This window comes from Ceratotherium simum, chromosome 36 (assembly GCF_057802395.1).
Source record: "Ceratotherium simum simum isolate JZ-2026a chromosome 36, ASM5780239v1, whole genome shotgun sequence".
Lineage (NCBI taxonomy): Eukaryota > Metazoa > Chordata > Mammalia > Perissodactyla > Rhinocerotidae > Ceratotherium > Ceratotherium simum.
In genome coordinates, this window is record NC_141935.1 from 2,250,819 (window position 1) to 2,271,257 (window position 20,439).

Genomic DNA, 20,439 nt, shown 5'->3' on the forward strand with positions numbered 1-20,439 from the left:
ACTGATTCCAGCAGAGGGCACGGAGATCGTAGGTGCTCGCCCAGCTCTCCCCTCAGCATGCGGAGGAAAATTCTGGCTCTTCAGAGGAACAGCAGCCAAGCTTCTGGTTTCCAGACCCGAGTGTTGTCACTTGGGCTGTGGTTTGGGCTGTGCCAAGTGCTGGCCACAGCGGTGTTTTCATAGAGCAGCCCATTCCCAGCTGGTGTATCCCAACTCTGTGATCTCCTGGGATGTTCTGAGTCACTAATGCCCTTTAGTAAATACTTTCCTGCTTAGACTAGCCAGAGTGGACTTTGTGCCCTCCACCAGGATCCCTCCCAGTACAAATGGACTGCTGAACACCTCGTGGGTCCCAACAGCACATTCCTCCCAGTTGTAGTTCAAGTCGATGTTCAAAAGAACCTCCACGCCCTGGCCTCAGAGCACTTGGCAGAGTGGGAGAAAGACAAGGGGCAGAGCTGGGAGGGGCCGGCCAGGAACCAGATGTTCTCTGCAGAGAAGGCAGCTCCCCATGGATGGCTCTACCCCAGATGGCCAAGAATTGACTCTGGAAAGACGAGGAAACACCCACTCCACAAGTCCGTGCTTTTTCCTTTTATTAGAAAGGTTTTGCAGGGACACATTCCGCTTCCAGCGGGGGCCCAGGAGCCTGGGCCCGCTGTCACAGTTGTCACAGTCTCGTTTGCCCTGGCTGGGACCCAAGGATGCAGACTCAGAACCAGCTCTTTCGCGGCCTCCTGATGCAGAAGCAGGAGGTGGGGGTGTTCACCAGCCGCTTCTCCTTGGCTTCCAGGATGTAGAAGGTCTGCGTGGTGAGGCAGCTGACCGTGGGGTCAGGGTCTTCCTGCATGTGCTTTAGGGCTGTGACACAGAAACGGGTGGCTTTGAACAGAGTAACGCTGCTGGGCTGGGCAGGAGGGCCTGGGCCCTGCCAGGAGGGGACACAGCCATGGGAGGGGGACTGGCAGCTTTGAAAATATGAGCAAGAATTCCTCCTGGGAGTCCACACTGCTCGGTCACAAGCAAGATGCTGTACCTGCCACGGGCTCAGGGAAAGCCTATCTCCTCTTTCGCCTCCCTGCTCTGCCCTCCTTTCCCAGAGAACAGCTATGAGTGAGGTCCTCTGACTCAGAGAGCTCCCAGCCAGCCCGTGGGGACTCAGCAGGGCAGGGACGTGGAGCTGGAGAGGGCAGGACAGAGGACGAAGAAGGAGCGTGGGGGCCGAGTCCCGGGGGCGGGTGGAGAATGCAAGGCCTACAATACCAGCAGATCCCGGGGCTCCAGCAGGGAGGGCTGGGAAGCCCCGTGCCCCCTCAAGTGAGAAAACATTGGATGTCCCTCCTCGAAAGAGTTCAAGGAACTGTCCTGGCTGATGACCGGACTGGAGCTCCCCGGGAGTGAGTGAACATAAGGGGCAGGAGGGCTCCGACCAACACCCCAAACCTGAATGCCTTGGAGATGAGTAAACCTCTCCCCTCCTCCGGATGATGATTTTTGTGAGCCCCTCTGCCCATTTCTCATTTCTGAGCCTCCCCACCAACACCAGTACCTCTAAAAGATGCAGGGAGTGGGCGGCCAGGTTGCCACTCACCTGAACATGCCTCCTCAAGTTCATCGGCCTCTTCCACGCCTAGGGTCTGCATGATCTGGCCTACGGGGCACACAGAGCACCTCGGTGGCACCACGTGGGACCCCGGCTGCACTTGCTCTTGTGCCTCTTCCCAAAACGCCCGCCTTTCCCTCCTTTTGTCTGCCTGTCATTCCTCCCACACGTGGCCTTGGCCACCAGCCTCTGGGCTCGACCTTTCCCATGAAGTTGATACACTGCCCCTGCTCCTCTGAAGGGTCATGAGCAAATTTGGGCTGAGGGAGGGGACGGGTACCCCTCTGGTCCAAAGCTGCTTTCTCTGGGGTGACACGAGGCAGTCCCCACCAGTCTTTGAGCTTCCCGCCCTCCGGGAGCTTTGCTGGCTGGCATCCCTGGATCCAGCCCATTCTGCTCTAGGAAGGCCACCCAACCCAACCAGGAGCTTCCTGCAGGGGAGGGGGGCAGGTGGAAAGAGTCTTCCTCCCACCCTCCAACGTGATCACCACGGGCCCTGTGTGCCCTCATGTCCCAGGTCCTCAGGCTGCTTGAAGGACCCTAGGACAGTGACACAGTGGCTCTGACAAGAGGGAAAGCCATACCTGCAAACCACACTGCTGCCTGGCGGATGGGGACCTGTGGGCTCTTGAAGAGGGTCTCGCACTGCTTCAGGAACCAGAGGGCCTTGTCTGCCTCCTGCTTCAGCTGTAAGAGGAGAAGCCGGATCAGGTAGGGCGCCCACTGCCCGTTCTTCTGCCCACAGACAGTCTGCAGACTAAACTGGAGGCATCCGCTCAGTGCAGAAAGCTATCCAAACACCCTACATCTCCATCCCCTCCCCCCGGCTCCTGGAGTCCTGTTTCCTCCATGAAGCCTTCCTGGATTGTCCAAGCCATAGGGATCACTTTCCCTGTGGGAGGCATGGAACTGGATAGAGTCACCCCAGTCTTTGGCTCACATAATTTCCCCCTACTTCCCACAGCAGAGGAGTGAATCCCATTGTTTAAATATTGTTTGTTTACATCTTGGCTTAAAGTCTCCAATCTCATGGTCATCCACTTTAGGCTGCAAGAGAACCAATCACATCTACACCATTCTGTTTAAACAGAGCCTCACGGTGAGTGCCACGTGTAAGTCGTGTTACCCAGGAGTGATCCACTCCTGCGTCCCTGCAGACCTCCCTGCTTGAAGCTTCAGAGGGTAATGCCTTCTGCAGAGAGCACCACCCTCCCCCGTCTCCTGCCTCTCCTCCTAGCTAATCTCCCACTCTCCTTTCTCACTCTGGATCTAAGTTCTTAAACCAAGAGGCTACATCCTTGGTTTGTTTTTTCAAACTTGTTGGCAGCAGAATCTTTTCTTCAAATAAAAATCCTAACTGGAAACCCAATATCCCCAATGAACAGCTGTGGGACTGCTCTGGTTGATGGTGGTGGTGAGGCCGAGCCCAGCCCCCTGCTCGTCTCCCCATCTTTTGAAGTTACCCTGTGAAGCCCTGGTTCTCGCGCCCAGGTCTCCTCTTTCCGCCAGCCCACTGACCCTGATCTGGCGAAGGTCCAGTGTCTCCCACGGTCCAAACCCCACAGGCATGTCCTGTCTTGATCGTCCTCGACTAGGCTACGGTCACTGTACGCTGTGGGCCACTCCCGGGGTGACCACAAGCCACCTCTCTTCTTGTTCCTCTTCTACGTCTCGGCCCAACTTTCTTGCCAAGTCTCCTCCGTGGGAACTGGTGTTTCCTGGGATCCCAGTGTGGACTCACGTGCATCTGCCTCCACGCGGCTGCCTCAGGGAGCTCACCCCGGCTCACGGCGGCAACTTCCAGCCACCACTCAGCTGTGTGCCTGGCGTTCCCAAATCCGAATCTCCAGCACAGCCCTGTTCTCCAGCTTCAGTGATGTCCCCCAGCATCCAGTGGGATAGAGCCCACAAACTGTACAGACCCGACCTGGACCGCATCGCGCCCCTGTCTCGCCTCCACACCTGCTGCTCCCTCTCCACTCCCGACCTCAGTCCACGCCGTGACGCCAGTGTTCACCCACGTCAGATATGTGCGAGTCGACCTTAACTTCACACTCCAAATCAATCTCCAAGTCTGGCTAATCCCATGTCTTCGTCTTCGTGACCTCATCATCTCTCCCTGGCCCCTCTCAAGCAGAGGCCCCAGTCCTAACCCTTTCAACTTGTCCTCCGATCTGCGGCCAGGTGACCTGTCTAAAACGCACAGCTATCTAACCTTGTAACCCCCTGCGTAGAACTCTTCAATGGCTCCCCATGGCCTACAGCATACGTCCTGCTTCTTACTGGGCCCAAACCTCCACCACACAGTGCGACTCCAGCCTCCTGCTTCCTGCTTTGTGCTCCTGTGCCAACACTAGCAGTCCATGAGCCAATACCAGCCTGCAGATGTTTTGTTTGCTCCACGTGATGTTTTAAACATTGTAAATTATTTGCCCATATCCATGTGGGAAATTTCACCTAAAATCAGGATTTCCTGCTTCTCTTAACAAAGTGAAAGATCTAGCAACACTGAGCCCAATTTCTCTCACAGAATCAATGGGTTGGTTCTCGACCTTCTCCACTGGGGACTATACTGTCCCCAGGGGGAATGATGGAACTACAGGGTGTTCTTGGTTGTCAAAATGATGAGAGGGGGTACACCAATTTCTAACGCCCCATCGCATACTGTGTCAATCAAAAACCCACTCCTCATCCTCTGTGCCCAGAACTTGACCCTGTGCTTTACATAAACACAGAGTGCTTCCACAGTTCGGATACATACTGGGTTCCCTAAGGAGGCATCTGCAACATAAATCAAAGAAACACTGTACTTTATTTTGTTTAGAACTTCACCAAAAGTTGTCCATCACTCCTGCAGTCACATCACCAATGGTAACACTTCCTGGTCTTTGAGTGCCCAGCACGACAGTCCTGTGCTGTTCTGCACTTGTCGCAGGTCCATTCACAGACAGTCCACGTAGAGGGGCCCTTTATCACGTTCTCCAGCGGGGCTGGGCCCAGGCACTGACACCTTTATTTATGTTGTGTTATGTTATGTTACGTATGTCATGTTGTCACGTCATGATATAACATGTTACACACATATTTATACATATTATTATTATTTTTTTTTTTTTTTAAGATTTTATTTATTTATTTTTTCCCCCCAAAGCCCCAGTAGATAGTTGTATGTCATAGTTGCACATCCTTCTAGTTGCTGTATGTGGGACGCGGCCTCAGCATGGCCGGAGAAGCAGCGCGTCGGTGCGCACCCGGGATCCGAACCCGGGTCGCCAGCAGTGGAGCGCGCTCACTTAACCACCAAGCCACGGGGCCGGCCCTATACATATTATTAAAAATTACTTATTCCTCCTTCGGGGTTAGGGTGTTATATTTATTTTGGAAGTCTATATGGGTAGACAATATTGTCCACGCATTTCATTTGAGGATAGAGAGGGGTGTTCATAAATACAAGCTCTAACAAGGGTGCACTGCGTCCAGCGGCGCTGAGAAGCACGGCCTTGACCAGCCCATGGGGTCTGCAGTTCTCCCCGGGCTGTGCAGTCTGCTCCTCTGGTGAATGTCCCCTGCGTGGCCTTGTAGGCACTGACTTTTCTGCCCCTGCCCTGATGATTCCAAGCCACCCGGAGCTCCCACACACCAGGGTCTTCCGCCCTTACTTCTCAGGATCAAATTATACGAGATGATGAGTGCGAAGTTCCTGGAATGGAGAGGGCTTTGCTCCACAGCCCTGGGTATGGCGGCACCTCAGCTGCAATCCCGATCCCTTCTCTTTGCCTAAGCGTTAGCCTGCCTTCCATTCCCCCCTCCCCCCAGATGACACCTCCTCCAGGAAGCCTTTCTTCAACTTCCAGACTGGGCTGAGCGCCGTCCTTTGTACTACAAAGTACGTTCCTCTCTTTTAGCCCTTACCGAAGTATTCCGAAATTAAATACTTGTGTGCCTGGCTCCCACCCTAGACAGGAAGCAGTGGGAGGGCAGGAACCATGTCTGGGAGCTGGACACAAGTAGACACTTAGTGAGCATCTCATTATTGAACTGCTGCTGCTGCTGCAAACCCCAGAGGCCGCAGGAAAGTGACCCAGACCACTGGGTACGCAGCCCTCCCTGCGCAGAGCAGAGCAGTGAGTAGGCTGCTGGCTTACCAGGGCTCTGAGGATGGTCCATACATCCTTCTCGGCAAATATGGCTTTGAGCTTTGACCAGCCGAGGATGGTGGCTGTGCGGCAGAGGGTGGGCCGGCAAATCTGGAGAGACAGGAAGGCTCGGCATGAGGAGGTATGGGAGCAGAGTAGGGAAGGGACACGAAGGGGCACAAAGCAGGGAAACAGATGGCAGCCAGCCCAGCCCGGCGGGATGGAAGACTCCAGTGAACCTAGAGGGACCCAGGGTTAGGAGCCGGGCAGGGCTGTCCTAAGCAGTGTGGCTGTACCTATGCCCCCTTTCTCCACTAACGAGCTTAAAACTCTGGTTGTAATGACTTTCCCAGTGGGTATGGTACTGCCCGAGACCCAGAGCACTGAAATTGCCCATCTCCTAGCCTCATCCACCCACCCCCATGGCTTCCCACCCCCAAAACAGTCTCTGAAAACAGATTTCCCTAAAGTCTTGATCCTCCAACTGGGATGGTCACTCCTCTAAGTCAGGGTTGGTTCTCCAGGAATATCAACACTGAGTTCCTGGGAAGGACGCCCCCCACAAAGATAATACTCCATTCAACCCGCTGTGCAGCAGCATCTTCACATGTGCCTCCCCAAGGCCTCATCAGGGCAAAGGACCTGATCTGTGGGTTCCCGGCGCCCTGTTACAAACCGAGTCAGCCCCCTTTTCAAGTGCAACTTTCCTCAGCCACAGCTCACGGCCCTGGGCTCCTGGGCTCCGAGCTGGCCCACCCATCCCAGAACACAGGCCAGCTCCAGGTCCTCTCTGCTCTGCCCACCACGCTGCCTCCAGTGGGAGCCCCTCACCTGAGCCACACTGACGTTCACATCCTCCAGGTGGAGCACAAGGAGCACGAGCAAGTTGAGGACCTGGTGCTTCAAGGAAAAGACGAGAACTCTCCTCCTGACCTTGGTCAAGAGGGCCCCATAGATCTCGAAGGCTGCCAAGCGTAGATGCTCTGACTCCTGGGTGAGAAGACACACACACACGTGGGGAAGACACTTCTACCTCTGTCCACTCAGTCCCCCAGGACAGGTGGCCCCGAGCTCCACCCCACCCCCCGCATGCTCCCCAGTGCACACTCCCTCCTGCCACGTGACCCGCTGGGAGTCCACGGCGTCTCCATTCCTCCTGCCGTGGCTGCTCCCGCTCCATTTCACCCCTGCCACATCCCGTAGGCAAGAGGCCAGGAGCAACCAGCTCCCGCAGAACGGTGTCACGGTCAAGCTGGAGGGGCCTTTCGAGATAGCTCTGTCCAGCTCCCTTCTTGTACAGACGTCTAGAGAAGGAAAATGCCCCTCAGAGGCCCTCACCTCCTCAAAGAAGGGTGCCAGCGTGAACGCGAGCTGCACCAGGAACGAGGAGGAGCTCTTCCAGGCAAGGTGCTCGACGAGACACCTCAGCACCAGGAAGGTCTCCATCACGACGTCGGCGTCCGAGGAGTAGCAGCAGTTCAGCACGTAGGGCTCGAGGATGCGGAGCTGTTGCACCTGCGGAGCCAGAGCTGCTCAGGACAGGAGGACTCCTGCTCGTCAGCGACTCTCCTTTCACCTCAATCTGATCCCACGGATGAGAGCGGTGGTCACACACTCTCCCGCGTCCGCATCCCAGAACTGGGACTGGGCCACGAAACGGGTGGCAGGCAGAGTGAGCTGCCCAAGAGGGCGTTGAGGCAGGTGCCTTCTGTCCTCGTGGGAAAAGGGGAGAAGACAGAGGAGACTCCTCCTTCCACTGCCCCCATAAAACCCGTCTCCATGGCCTTCATCATCCCTGGTGATGATCCCAATCTCCAGGAGACCGGGCTGGTCTGGGATCCTGGCATTGGCTTGGCCTGTTCTCTGAAATGGCCCTCCTCTTTCCTTCCCTGGGAGGGAAAAAGCACTAATGGCTCCAGCCCCTCATCCCTGGCTTCACGAGGATGTGCTGTCTAACCCTGAGAGAGTCCCACCCTGTCTTTAACTGGACACACGGGCATCCAGATCTCGCTATTCCTTCCCGGAGTGACGACATCTCTTGAGAGCACGCCCTCGGCCCCTGCCCCATTTCACCATGTTCCCATGCTTTGCGAAGATCTCCACCACACGCAGCAACAGCTTCACCGTGGCCGGCTCCTCAAACTGGAACCAGTTTGCCAGGACGTGGACAGTGACTTCATCCACTGTGGCTGCCACATCGGGGCACCGGAGCAGCTGGTGAAAGGAGACCAAGAAAGACTGAAACGATGAGCAAGGAGAAAAACATCCTCAATGACTTCGAATCTAGGTTCCTACTCATGAGTAAAGAAATGTTCTTAAAGATTTGGAAGAACCGGCCAAGGAGCCAAAGCTTAGTTGAAGTGTAACTTCACCCCCTGTCATTCCAGAAGTCATTCATTCACTCTGCAAGTCTTCCTCAGGCATCTTTGATATGGGGGGTCGTGGGGGATAAAAGTAAGAAATGCACCCAGATATACAGATACAGAGATAGACCTGTGTATGATTATTTGAGCATGGAGAAAAATGGAAGTGCACACATTTGGCTGCTTGCTTATGATACCTGGGAGATGAAGAGTTAGGGTGTAAGCCTGATTTAATAGGAGGGAGAAGGCAAAATGGGAAAGGAAAAAAAAGGCTATAATAGAAAAAAATAGCATGCATAACTTCATTTGTATATTTATGTAAAATTATGTATATATATGTCATGTAAAAAGACAAAAGCTAATCAGACACATTTAAACTAGAGGAACTTGGTTTTGTGTGTATGCATGCATGCACGCACCATGGATGTGTATCTGCGTTTATTTGTGAGGCCCTAATGGCAAGGAAGTCTTCACGGACTGTCCAGCACATTCCGCCTGCCTTTGATTGACAGCCAGGCAGACCCACCTAATTTACTGACTAGCTGAGCAAGTTTCTTAAATTTTCTGAGCTTCAATTTCCTCCTCTACAAAACAGAGGTAACACCACCTTTTTCTCGAGTTACAGTGAGAATTAAAATAACTGAGCTCCCCTGTTCCTTGAGGACCCTAAAGAAAAGCACACAGCCCTGTCTGTTTTAAATATTTGTTTCTACTTGTGATCGGGAAATGGATGAGGACAGCACAACAACACACAGAGATGCTGCACTGGGCTGGGAGATACCCGAGAGCTTTCCCGGTCGCGGTTTCTTGTTCACAGATCTTGATCCACTTTCTCAGCTGGCACCTAAAGCCCCATTGGTTTTCCACTTTATAACTGACTGGGTCTCCTTTTAGTTGCTGAGGGTGAGGTTCGCCTATCTCCCTACGCGCTGGGGGTCCCAGCCTTCTCCAAGCACGCTCACCTCTCCCTTTGCCCGAAAATCCAATCAGGGTGGCAGGTGAATGAACATCCATGCACATGTCCACATGTCTCCATTGGGTATTATGTATTTGGAGGGACCTCTAGAGTGGTTCCCAATATTCTCAGTATTTCTAGAATACTACTGCTCTAAACATGGGAACTTCTAAAACAAACCAATGCCTGGACTCCATCTGAGACCAACTCAACAGACTATCTAGGCAGGGAGAGGGGAGAGGGAGTGAGGCGGTGGGTTGGCATTAGCATTTGTGAAAGCTCCCCAGAGGATCCTAACATGCAGCCAGAGTCCAGAACTACTGCTCTAAGGAGAGCGACATCCACCTCACAGTGTCCTTGCCCACCCAGGCTTGTACCTGTACTGTTTCTCAAAGCTGGGTCCAGGGACTACCCTTACTACAACCACCACAGGAGTATTTATAGAAAATGAAGACTTTTGGGCCTGACCCCAGAGTCACTGAATCCAAGTCTCTGGATTCAGGGCCCAGGAATCTGCATTGAAGCCACTTCCCCAGTGATACAAGGTACACTAATGCCTGGACACCCACTGAGCCAGGGCATCCCCTCCATTCAGGGCTCTGCATTCTACGTGTCCACGTTCCCACATCCTTAGCAGGGGTTCTGCCGACACGACACACATCCTTGAATGCATGTGCCAGCACCCACATGCCAACATGCACATATCAGCTCATGGCAGTGGGCCCCTTCCACCCAGACACCAATGTCCTGTCACCTACATAAGGGCACACTGTGACATGCTAGGATAACATCTGTTTATAGTCTAGTGCTAGCACCATATTAACTCCTATCTCTATGTTCAAAAGTAATCCAGCTTTGGTAAAAAAAAAAAAATCAGGTGGCTTGAATTTTGAAAGGAGCCTATTTAAAGCTGTGGTGAGCCCAAAACCCCCAAACTCTCCCACACACGGTGGGTAGACGTACAAATTGGCACAACTTTACTGGAAAGCAATTTGACATTAGGATCAAAAGTCATAGAAGACATTCATATTTTTTGAACCAATACTTCCACGTATATTCAATATTTAAGAAAATAATCTGGAATATGGGCAAAGTCTTCTGCACAGAGATGTTCATTACCGTGTTATTTATCATAGTGTAAAATTAGAAACAAAATGTCCAATAAATGATAGAACATCTTTGCAATGAAATATTACATTGCCATTAAAATTTAAGTTTACAAAAAAACATGTAATGACATAAGAAGATGCTTGAAGAGAGCAGGATACAGAAAATTAGAGATTGATTTTAACTACGATAAACACACACGCACACACATGTCCAGTCAGGCCAAACCTAAAAGTGATTCCCTCTGGCTATCACAATTATTAATGGTTTTATAATTTTTAATTAATTTCATTAAATTTAAATATATACAATTTAATTTATTAAACTTCCATTTAAATTAATTTAATTTTTAATTTTTAGAATTTTTAAAATTCTTTTCCATATTTTCTAAGTTTTCTACACCTTTTTTCTGGCACGTGGCTGAAATATGTTGAGTCAATCAGTGGTACCGAGCAAAGAGTAATTGTAAAAGGTAGCTGAAGGCTGAGGCTGAAGGAAAGAGCTGTGTGATTCCATGAGGTCAGGGCAGAGTCGGACTGCCTGGAGATTCCCGGAGAAATCACATCAGGTAACATAACCAAGTGTCATTAGCAATGTCCCCCAGCTCTTCTGGGAGGCAGCAAGTGACGGTCGCTCAGGCCACCCCTCCCCAGCGGCCTTCCCTGGAGCTGTCCGTTGGGTACAGCTGCCTTCCTTCCAGAGGGACCACCGCACCCACCCTCCTCCCGCCAAGAACCACTCACCTCGGTCAGGACCCCCAGGGCTGTCAAGTGATTCGTGTGGTCCAGCTCCTGGAGAATCCTGACAGTAAGGCTGAAGATGGGGCAGTTGTGCCAACAGTTCTTGACGACCATGGCCCTGCCGAGGAGAGCACAGCTCAGGGTCAGGCCTGGGCTGCAGGGGAGGACTACCAGGATGGGGGGTGCTCTGGCCAGGGACAGGGCACAGGCTCACCTGGCCAGCAGAGTGACTCCTTCGTAGTATGTTTCAGGACTGGTGAGCAGCTCCCAGCCCCCAAGTTTCTGGACATAAGACACGTGGTCCCCATACCCAGTACTTCTCATCAAGGTCTTCAGGGCCTCCACAGTGGAACTGGGAAAAGGCAGAGAGCAGACAGGAAGTCATCCCCTCTCCCTCACCTGAGACCTGACTATCTACCCAAACCTCCCTCAGAGTCATGAACTCCTGGTGGTGGGACAGCCCTTAGAGACCCAGGCTGACATTTGACAAATGAGGCCAAGAGAGATGTGGCGTCCCTGAGGTGACGCAGGAAGCCACAGAAGGGTGGGGGATGGAATCCAGGTGAGTGGACTCAGGTATTGTTTTATCTACTCTACTGATTTCTCTTTAGTACAGAATCTTGCATCAGCCTAGGAAGCGAGAATTACAGAAAGAGTCTTGTCTAAAATGTCCAGGAAGACTTGTTGAAATGACGGCGGGCAACACACTCACTGCTCCAGCAGGAGGTTGAGAAGGGTGTTCGGAACCCACAGGCTAGGACTCGGTCCAGCGGGTGGCAGGGAATAACTAGATATGGGTGCAGAGTGGGTGGGCCTGGAGCACAGTCACTACCAGAGGCCAAAGTACCTTACAGGGTCCACCGATTCCATCACGTGCTGCTGATCCGGGATCATCTCAGCATCCCCCTCAACCACGAGAAAGGAGACCTGGAACAGCAGGGCCATCAACAGGGAGGGGAAGAAGGTCTGCACCTCTATCCGCCGACTCGGTTCCAGCAGGAGCTGGTGGATGGCCCTGGTGGCCTGCGGGCGGGGAGGAGAAGGGGGCATCACCATCTTCATCTTCAACTCGCGGGTCCCGTCACCAGGAAATCTCTGCCCACAGCCAATCACCGTGGCAGGCTGGCCCAGAAAAACCCATGCTGCTCGAGCAAGTGAAGACTAAATTAGGGTGAGCCAGGAGAAAAAAGGGCAATTTCTAGAACATTATTATTTGAAAGTGCTCTTATCATCGTGGTGGTTGTTTTATTCTCTCACTTCCTTGAGAGCTGAGGAGGAACTGGGGGTGTTTGTCTTACTTCTAAGCTCACCCAGGGAGAACCAGAAGCCCGTTCTTCTGTCTCCCTCCAAGACAGAGTCAACTGGAAAACCCTCCTTGCAACCCCACCCCAAGACTCTGCCATCAGAATGTTCAACCCAACACTGATGTGTAAAAGGCAGAGGCCCCAAGAGCTCAGGACAGCCCAGGACAGGCGCCAGGGGGTCCCCCGCCCAGCCCCAGCCCCCTCCATACAATCAACGGAGAGATCTCTGTCCTGCGGCTCGGCTCCCGGCCCCTCGATTTCTGGTGTGGAGCCAGCCTGTGCAGCAGATAGTCCATGATCACCTCGTAGCCTTTGGGGAACGAGGCCAGGATTTCCCAGGGCTTGCGGACCCCTCTGCAGAGAAAGAACCCCACAGCAGGGTCACGCTCCACGGGCCCCCGCCGTGCTGCCAGGGGGAGGGGCTCTGGGCTCCTCTATCCAGTGCTCCGGCTCCCTCTCCTCTTTCTATTCCTTGTCTCTCTCTTTCTCGCTTTTGATCCCTCTCATGGTTTCATCACCTCCAGACGTCCCTGTCCTCTGTCATCTCACACATAGTGACCCTGAAAACCCTGGCCCATGGACCTGAGAGGAGAAAGTATCTGAGGCCAAAGGTTTTTGGCCAGACCTCAATGATTCAGTTCAGTCAGAAGAGCCTCCTTGTGGTTCCCCTCTGTGGTGCTGTCCAGGCTCCTGTTACCTCCCAGCCCCCGACCTCTGCTTGGTGCCCCCGCCGGCCCCCGCCGGCCCAGAGACACAGGGTGAGCTCACGGCTCTCTAGCCCAGGTCTGACGACTCCCGAATGCCTCCCAGCCTTGCCCGCACGCGGGGCCCTTTCTCCTCTGTCCGTTTACTAACGACTCTCCCTTTGCCTGGAAGACCCCCTACTCATCTTTATCCGATAAAACCACACTCAGCAAAAAAGTATACTTCTGAAAGTTATTTTCTACAAATAACATAATACGATTTTAGGAAAATCCACTTAGTGTCCTCAACAAATCATGGCCTTTTTGAAACAGGAAGCAAGAGAGTGGTAGGGGAATGAAGGAGAGATAAAAGGTGCGGAGGAAGACTTTCCCTGCTGGCAACACTGACCCGGGTGCTCCAGAGACAAACACAAAGAGAAGCATTTAAAAGAATCCAAAGAGGAAAAGAGCGGGTATTCAGCAAAACAACGGCAATTAGACTGCTGGCCAACTTCTCAACAGCAACAGTGGGAAGCAGAAGATAAAAGGATAAACTCTCCAAAGGTCGAACAAAGATAAAGGTCACCCTATGAGTTTCCCAACAAATCTATATTTTAATAGATATTTGCTTTATTTACAGATAAATAAAAAGAGAGAGTTTAATCAACAGATTCTCACTAAAGGATAAACTCCTAAAGGACATAATTCAAGAAAAAAGAAAAATAATTTCAGAAGGAAAGTTTGAGATGTAAGAAGGGATGGTGAGCAAATAAGATGGTAAATATTCCTGTAAATCTAAACACAATGTTGGCGCAAGACTGCTCATAACATTCCTGGTAATAGCAAAAACTGCAAACAAGTAGCCATTGACAAAAGAATGGAAGAGACAAACTATGGGATGATCACACAATGGAATATTATAAAATAATTAAAATGGTTGATTTCCAGCTAGAATTACAAGATGGATGAAACTTAGCAACATAATATGAAGAACTTGACAGATTAAATAAATACAACATAAATTCAGCTAGGGAGGACTTACTAACACAATTAACAAGCCTGATTTAACAGATAATTTTGCAAGTAACAAACAGAGAATACAAATGTATTTCAAATATCCATTTAACACATAGTAAAATTGATAACTGTAATCTTCCAAGGCCATACACACTCACACACATACACATACACGTAAATCTCCATGCATTCTAGAAAGGAGAAGACTTTTAGGTCATATTCTCCAATTACCACTGAATAAAACTAGAAAAAGATGACCAAACTATCTAACCACTTGGAAATTAAAAGGTTAAAGAAAGAAAACTGTATAAATCTATATAAATATATTGTTTGGAGCTGTAAAGGCATTTGGTAAAATTCAAAGTCTATTTCTAATTTTTTAAAAAAACTCAGCAAATATAGAAAGAAACTTCCTTACCAGGATAAAGTGTATTTATTAGAAATTAACAGCAGGCAATCTCAATTTCCCTTTTAAGAAATGATGCACTGTCAGTGCTGTGCTGGCCAAGACAGAGCAAGCCCACTCCAGTCTCTCTCTTCCACTAATTAACACTAAAAACACTGGTCAAGTACAAAAAGCAACTATTTGAAGATTCTGAAAATTAATAATAGGAGGTGGAATGGGGGAGGGAAGCCAAAATTTGAAGAACAACCCTTACTAGGTGAGTTTCTCAGATTTCTTTCTCTTTTTATCTCCCAATTTTGACCTGAAGGCGGCCCAGTGCTGAATTAGGCAGCAAGCACAGGCAACAAAATCTGAGTAAAACCCTGTCATTTTGGCACCCTATTACCCGTGACCCTATGAGAGTTGGGGTGGAATCTTTGTTTCTTTTCTTTCTTTGTCTTTCTTCTCTCCCAACCCTGTCCTGAGGATAGCTCCAGTTGCAAAGCCGCATGGGGAATTCGAGGTGGCAGCAGCAATAACACAGGGGACTTATGACCCAAAGAGTGCATTTGGAGGAGGGGAAATCCCTCTTTTTTTTCTCTCTCTTTCTTTTTTCTCACTTCACTGCCCTAAAGGCAGACCCAGTTGTGCAGTTGTATTGGCACCAGCAGTAAAACTCTGAGAGAAAGCCCAGCTTTCCAGACAGAGGACCTGGAAAAGGGGTCCCTGGGAGCCAGAAAGTAGGGAAAATCTCAAAGAGAAGAGAGCTAGAGAAAGGAATCCCCCAATTCTGTATAGGAGCCAACACATAAGTCCTGGGATCACTCCTGCACTGCACGTGCACAAGATAGACCCAAATAACCCCTGAGAAGCACAGGTGCAGGAGAGACTGAAAGCAGCATAGCAAAAACTTAAAAAACCAACAGACACTGAAATTACATCCAACAGAAGCTGAGACAGACTTGCAGTCTGAACCATACACCAGGTTGATTTTCTGCTTTAAAAAAAATCAATATTGTCTGGAAGAATTTAACAGGATGAAGAGTCTCACAGTTTCATATTCAAAATGTCCAGACTACAATCCAAATTTACTCACCATACAAAGAACCAGGAAAATGTGATCAGTTCTCGAGGGAAAAGATAATCAACAGATGCCAATCTGGAGATGGCCCAGATGTTGGAATGAGCAGTCGTAGACCTGTTTTTCCAGATAAAGACTTTATGTAGACATTTTAAACACACTCCATGAGGTAAAGATGAACACTCTTGAGATGAAAGAGAAGATAGATGTTCTCAGCAAAGAAATAAAAGTTAAAAAAAAGAAAGCCAAATGGAAATTTTAGAATTAAAAAAAAACAATATCTGAAACAAAAATTCACTGGCTGGGATCAACAGAAAGATGGAGATGATAGAGGCAAGAGTTTGTGAACTTGTAGATATATCAATAAAAATTATACAATCTGAAAACAAAGAAATTAGAAAAAAATTAACACAGCTTCAGAGACTTGTGAGACACCATCAAAAAGTCTAACATTCATGTCATTGGAATCTCATAAGGTGAGGAGGATATTGGTGAAGAAAAAGTAAATGAAGAAATAATGGCCTAAAACTATCCATATTTGGTGAGAGACATACATTAACAGATTCAAGAAGTTTGGTGAAGCTCAAACAGGATAAACTCGAAGAAACCATGACACATCATAATCAAACTTCTGAAAACCAAGATAAAGAAAATAATCTTGAAAGCAGCCAGGAAAAAACAACACATTGCATATAGGAAATAATGTGTGAATTACTGCAGATTCTCATCAGAAACCATACAGTCCAGAAGACAATGGAATGACATATTTAAAGTGATAAAAGAAAAGAACCACCAACCTAGAATTCTATATCCAGTGTAAAGATTCTTTAGAAATGAAGGTAACATAAAGACATTCTCAGATGAAATAAAACTAAAAGAATTTGTCACCTGCAGACCTGCTATAAGTGAAACGCTAAAGGAAGTTTTTCAAACTGAAGAGAAATTTTATCAGAGAGAAACTTGGAACTTCAATAGTGAATAAAAAGCAACAGGAATGGTAAATAATTGAGTAAATGTAACAGACTTTTTCTCTCTTCTTAAGTTTAAAAATTATAACATTTTCTGGAGGCATTTCTTCTATGTGTGTAGATGTAATACATACAACTATAACCTAAAGTAGAGAAGGTAAAAGAAGCTATATGTTGAAAGCTTCTACATTTTCTTGAAGTGGTAAAATATCTCTAAAATAACTCTAAGAAAACTATGAAAATTTATATGTAAATCTCTAAGAATCCACTAAAAATTGATACAGTCAAAATCCAATGGCTAAATTAAAACTGGAACATACCTTTCAAACAATCCAAAAGAATGAAGGAAAGGGGGAACATTTGGGAAAAAAAGAAACAGAGAGGACAAACAGAAAACAAATCATAAAATGGTAGACTTAAATCCAACCACATTATTAATTACATTAAATGTAAATGGTCTAAACATACCAACTAAAAGGTAAAGATTGTCAAATTGGATAAAAATACAAGACCCAACTATATATATGCTGTGTACAAGAAATTCATTTTAAATATATTGATATACACTAGTTAAAAATTGAAGAATGGGGCTGGCCCCGTGGCTTAGCGGTTAAGTGCACGTGTTCCGCTACTGGTGGCCCAGGTTCAGATGACGGGCACGCACCAAAGCACCGCTTCTCTGGCCATGCTGAGGCCGCATCCTACGTACAGCAACTAGAAGGATGTGCAACTAGGACATACAACTATCTACTGGGGCTTTGGGGAAAAAAATTTAAAAAAGGAGGAAGATTGGCAATAGATGTTAGCTCAGAGCCAGTCTTCCTCAGCAAAAAAAGAGGAGGATTAGCATGGATGTTAGCTCAAGGCTGATCTTCCTCACACACACACACAAAAAACTGAAGAATGGAAAAAGATATACCATGCAAACACAAATCAAACGAAAGAAAAAGTAGCCATATTAATATTAGACAAAGTAATTTTAGGACAGGGATATTATCAGGTATGAAGAGGGACATTAACTAATGATAAAAGAGTCAACTCACTGAGAAGATGTAGCAATCCTAAATGTGTACAGTATACATCTAACAAAATACATAAAGCAAGAAGTGGTAGAACTGAAGAAATAAATAGACAAATCCATAATTGTGCTTGGAGACGTCAACACTCCTCTCTCAGTAATTGATAGACTAAGTAGACAGAAAATCAGTAAGGATATGGGAGTCTTGAACAATCCTATCAACCATCTTGACCTAATTTATAGAACACTCCACCCAAGAATAGCAGAATACATATTCTTTTCAGACACATATGGAACATTCACCAACATATACCACATTCTGGACCATAAAACCAACCTTAACAAACTTTAAAGCATAGAAATTATACAGAGTATGTTATCTGGCCATAACAGACTGCAACTAGAAATCAGCAACAGAAAGATATACGGAAAATCATCAAATATTTTGGAAATTAAACAACACTTCAAAATAATTCATGGGTTAGAGATAAAGTCTTAAGAGAAATTAGAAAATATTTTTGAACTGAATGAGAATGAAAATACAACATATCAAAATTTGTTGGATGCAGCTAAAGCTAGAGTTAGAGGGAAATTCATAGCACTAAAATGCTTATTTTAAAAAAGAAGAAAGTTCTCAAATCAGTAATATACATTTATACCTTAAGAAACTACAACAAGATAAGCAAATTAAACTCAAAGCAAGCAGAAAAAAGGAAATAATCAAGGTAAAAACAGAAATAAATGAAATGGAAACAGAAAACCAATAGAGGAAAAAAATCAATAGAAGCTGATTCTTAGAAAAGATCGATAACATTAACAAACTGCTAGCCAGACTGACCAAGAAACAGAGAGAGAAGATACAAATTACCAATATCAGTAATGAAAGACGGGAAATCACTACAGACATTAAAAGATAATAAAGGAATACTATGACCTATTCCTTGACCATAAATATGATCATGTCAATGAAATGGACCAATTTCTTGAAACACACAAACTAACCACACTTGCTGAAGAGGAAATAGACACAAACACAGTCAACTGATTTTTGATAAAGGTGCAAAGGCAATTCAATGGAGAAAGTTTAGTCTGTTTAACAAATGGTGCTAGAACAATCAGACATCTATATACAACAAGCTGAATCATTCCTCATACCTCATAAAAATTAACTAAAAATGAATCATAAATCTAAATAGAAAACATAAAAGTATAAAATTTCTAGAAGAAAACATGAGAGAAAATCTGTGACCTTAAACACAATTCATGAGAGAAAAAAAGATAAATTGGACTTCACCAAATTAAAAACTTTTGCTCTACAAGACACTTTTAAGAGAATGAAAGATAATCCCATTACAAAATGGGAGAAATATTTGAAAATATTCTATCTGACAAAAGACTTGTATTCAGAATATATAAAGAACTCTCAAAATTTAGCAATAAGAAAACAAACAACCCAATTAAGAATTGGGTAAAAGATTTGGACATTTGACCAAAGAAGATATATGGATGGCAAATAAATACATGAAATAATGCTCAATATCATTAGTTGTGATTAAATTAGGAAAACGCAAACTCAAACCACAATGAGATGCCACTACACACTTGTTAGAATGGCTAATTTTTTTTAAAGACAATACCAGGTGTGGACATGGATGTGAGCTACCGGAACTTTCATATGTTGTTGGTAGGAACAGAATGCTACAGCCACTGTGGAAAATTCTTTTAAAGTTAACATATACTCCACATACTGCCCAGCAATCCAATCCCTAGGAATTTATCCAGGAAAAATGAAAGCTAATGTTTACACAAAAACCTATACACAAATGTTTATAGCAGCATGATTCATAATTACCAAAAATTGGAAACAACCCAGAAGGTGAATGCATAAACAAACTGTGGTACATGTACACAATGGGATAGTCTTCAGCAAGGAAAGGAATGAACTGTTGATACACGCAACACCTGGATGAATCGCAAATGCATGACGCTAAGTGAAAGATGTCAGACTCCAAAGTCTTTGTACTGTGTGAGTCTATTCATATGACGTTCTGGGAAAGTCCATACAAACTACAAGGGCAGAGAACAGATCAGTGGCTACCAGGGTTGGGGTCAGGGGAGGAGTTGACTGCAGAAGGCAGCACGAGGGAATTTGGGGTGATGGAAATGCTTTGTGTCTTGACTGTGGTGGTGATGATTACGACCACATGTTTGAGAAAACTTGTAGGACATGCAGCAAAAGGGTGAATTTTACTGCATATAATTAAAAAATAAAAAAGTTTCAAAAAGGAAATTATAGCATAGTGCCTCCATGCAATACAACATTAGGCAGCCATTAAAATTATGTTTACAAAAGGGTTTGAACTTGGGAAAATGCTATCATAAAATGTTAAATGAAAAAATATGCAAATTGGTATATACAGCATGAGATTGTGTATCCATTTCTAAAAACCATTCTTAAAAGGTAGACAAATTATAAATTATACCTATGCGAGAACAGAGGTTGCCTTTGGGTGGGATTTAATTTTTTTTTTTCTTTTTCAAAATTTTACACACTTTCTAAATTTTCTATGATAAGCCCATGTTACTTTTACAATCACCTCGCCCCCAATAGGTAAGGGACTTACACGTATTAAAAAGCGGGTATATTTAAGAACAAGCAAATTAAAAGACTGCTGGGGGCTTGTCAGTCGGGAATTGATGGAGCCGCCTACCTTGCTGAGTGATCCTCCATCTTAAACAGCGTCAGGATGACTTCGTCAGTGTAGGTCTGGGCCAGCAGGTGAAGGATTTCCTTTATGGTGGCTTGGGCGGTGGCTTCAGTGACGCTGTTCATATTGTGGTAAATGTACTGGATGATCTCCGGCACCTGAAGTGGGGGAAGGAAGAGCAGGGTTCTTTCTGGACCCTCAACACCAGCACATCAGGAGTCGCATAACTAGGCACTGTGTAAAGTGTGGGGCCGCACACGGATGAGTACTGGGGTGTGCAGACCAAAGTCTGTCCTTGCATCTTGCCCTGGTCAGGCCACACCTGCACTGCTGGGGGCAGTCCTGTCCCCATATTTTAAGAGGGACAAAAT

General features: G+C 47.0%; 1 protein-coding gene across 1 annotated transcript in view; it reads right to left on the reverse strand.

Annotated features, from left to right (window-relative positions):
* Positions 1–441: 441 nt before the first annotated feature.
* The window catches only part of LOC147912331 (maestro heat-like repeat-containing protein family member 7), a 32,620-nt gene continuing 12,622 nt past the window's right edge, over positions 442–20,439 (reverse strand). The window contains exons 11-22 of the mRNA XM_087424239.1: positions 20,072–20,226; positions 12,418–12,562; positions 11,752–11,927; positions 11,119–11,256; positions 10,908–11,022; positions 7,813–7,953; positions 7,078–7,254; positions 6,571–6,729; positions 5,749–5,850; positions 2,188–2,290; positions 1,592–1,651; positions 442–861 (exon numbers count right to left, since the gene is read on the reverse strand). Coding sequence (XP_087280365.1) covers positions 713–861; positions 1,592–1,651; positions 2,188–2,290; positions 5,749–5,850; positions 6,571–6,729; positions 7,078–7,254; positions 7,813–7,953; positions 10,908–11,022; positions 11,119–11,256; positions 11,752–11,927; positions 12,418–12,562; positions 20,072–20,226 — 1,620 coding nt within the window. The 3' untranslated portion in view covers positions 442–712. The remainder of the gene's footprint in view (positions 862–1,591; positions 1,652–2,187; positions 2,291–5,748; positions 5,851–6,570; positions 6,730–7,077; positions 7,255–7,812; positions 7,954–10,907; positions 11,023–11,118; positions 11,257–11,751; positions 11,928–12,417; positions 12,563–20,071; positions 20,227–20,439) is intronic.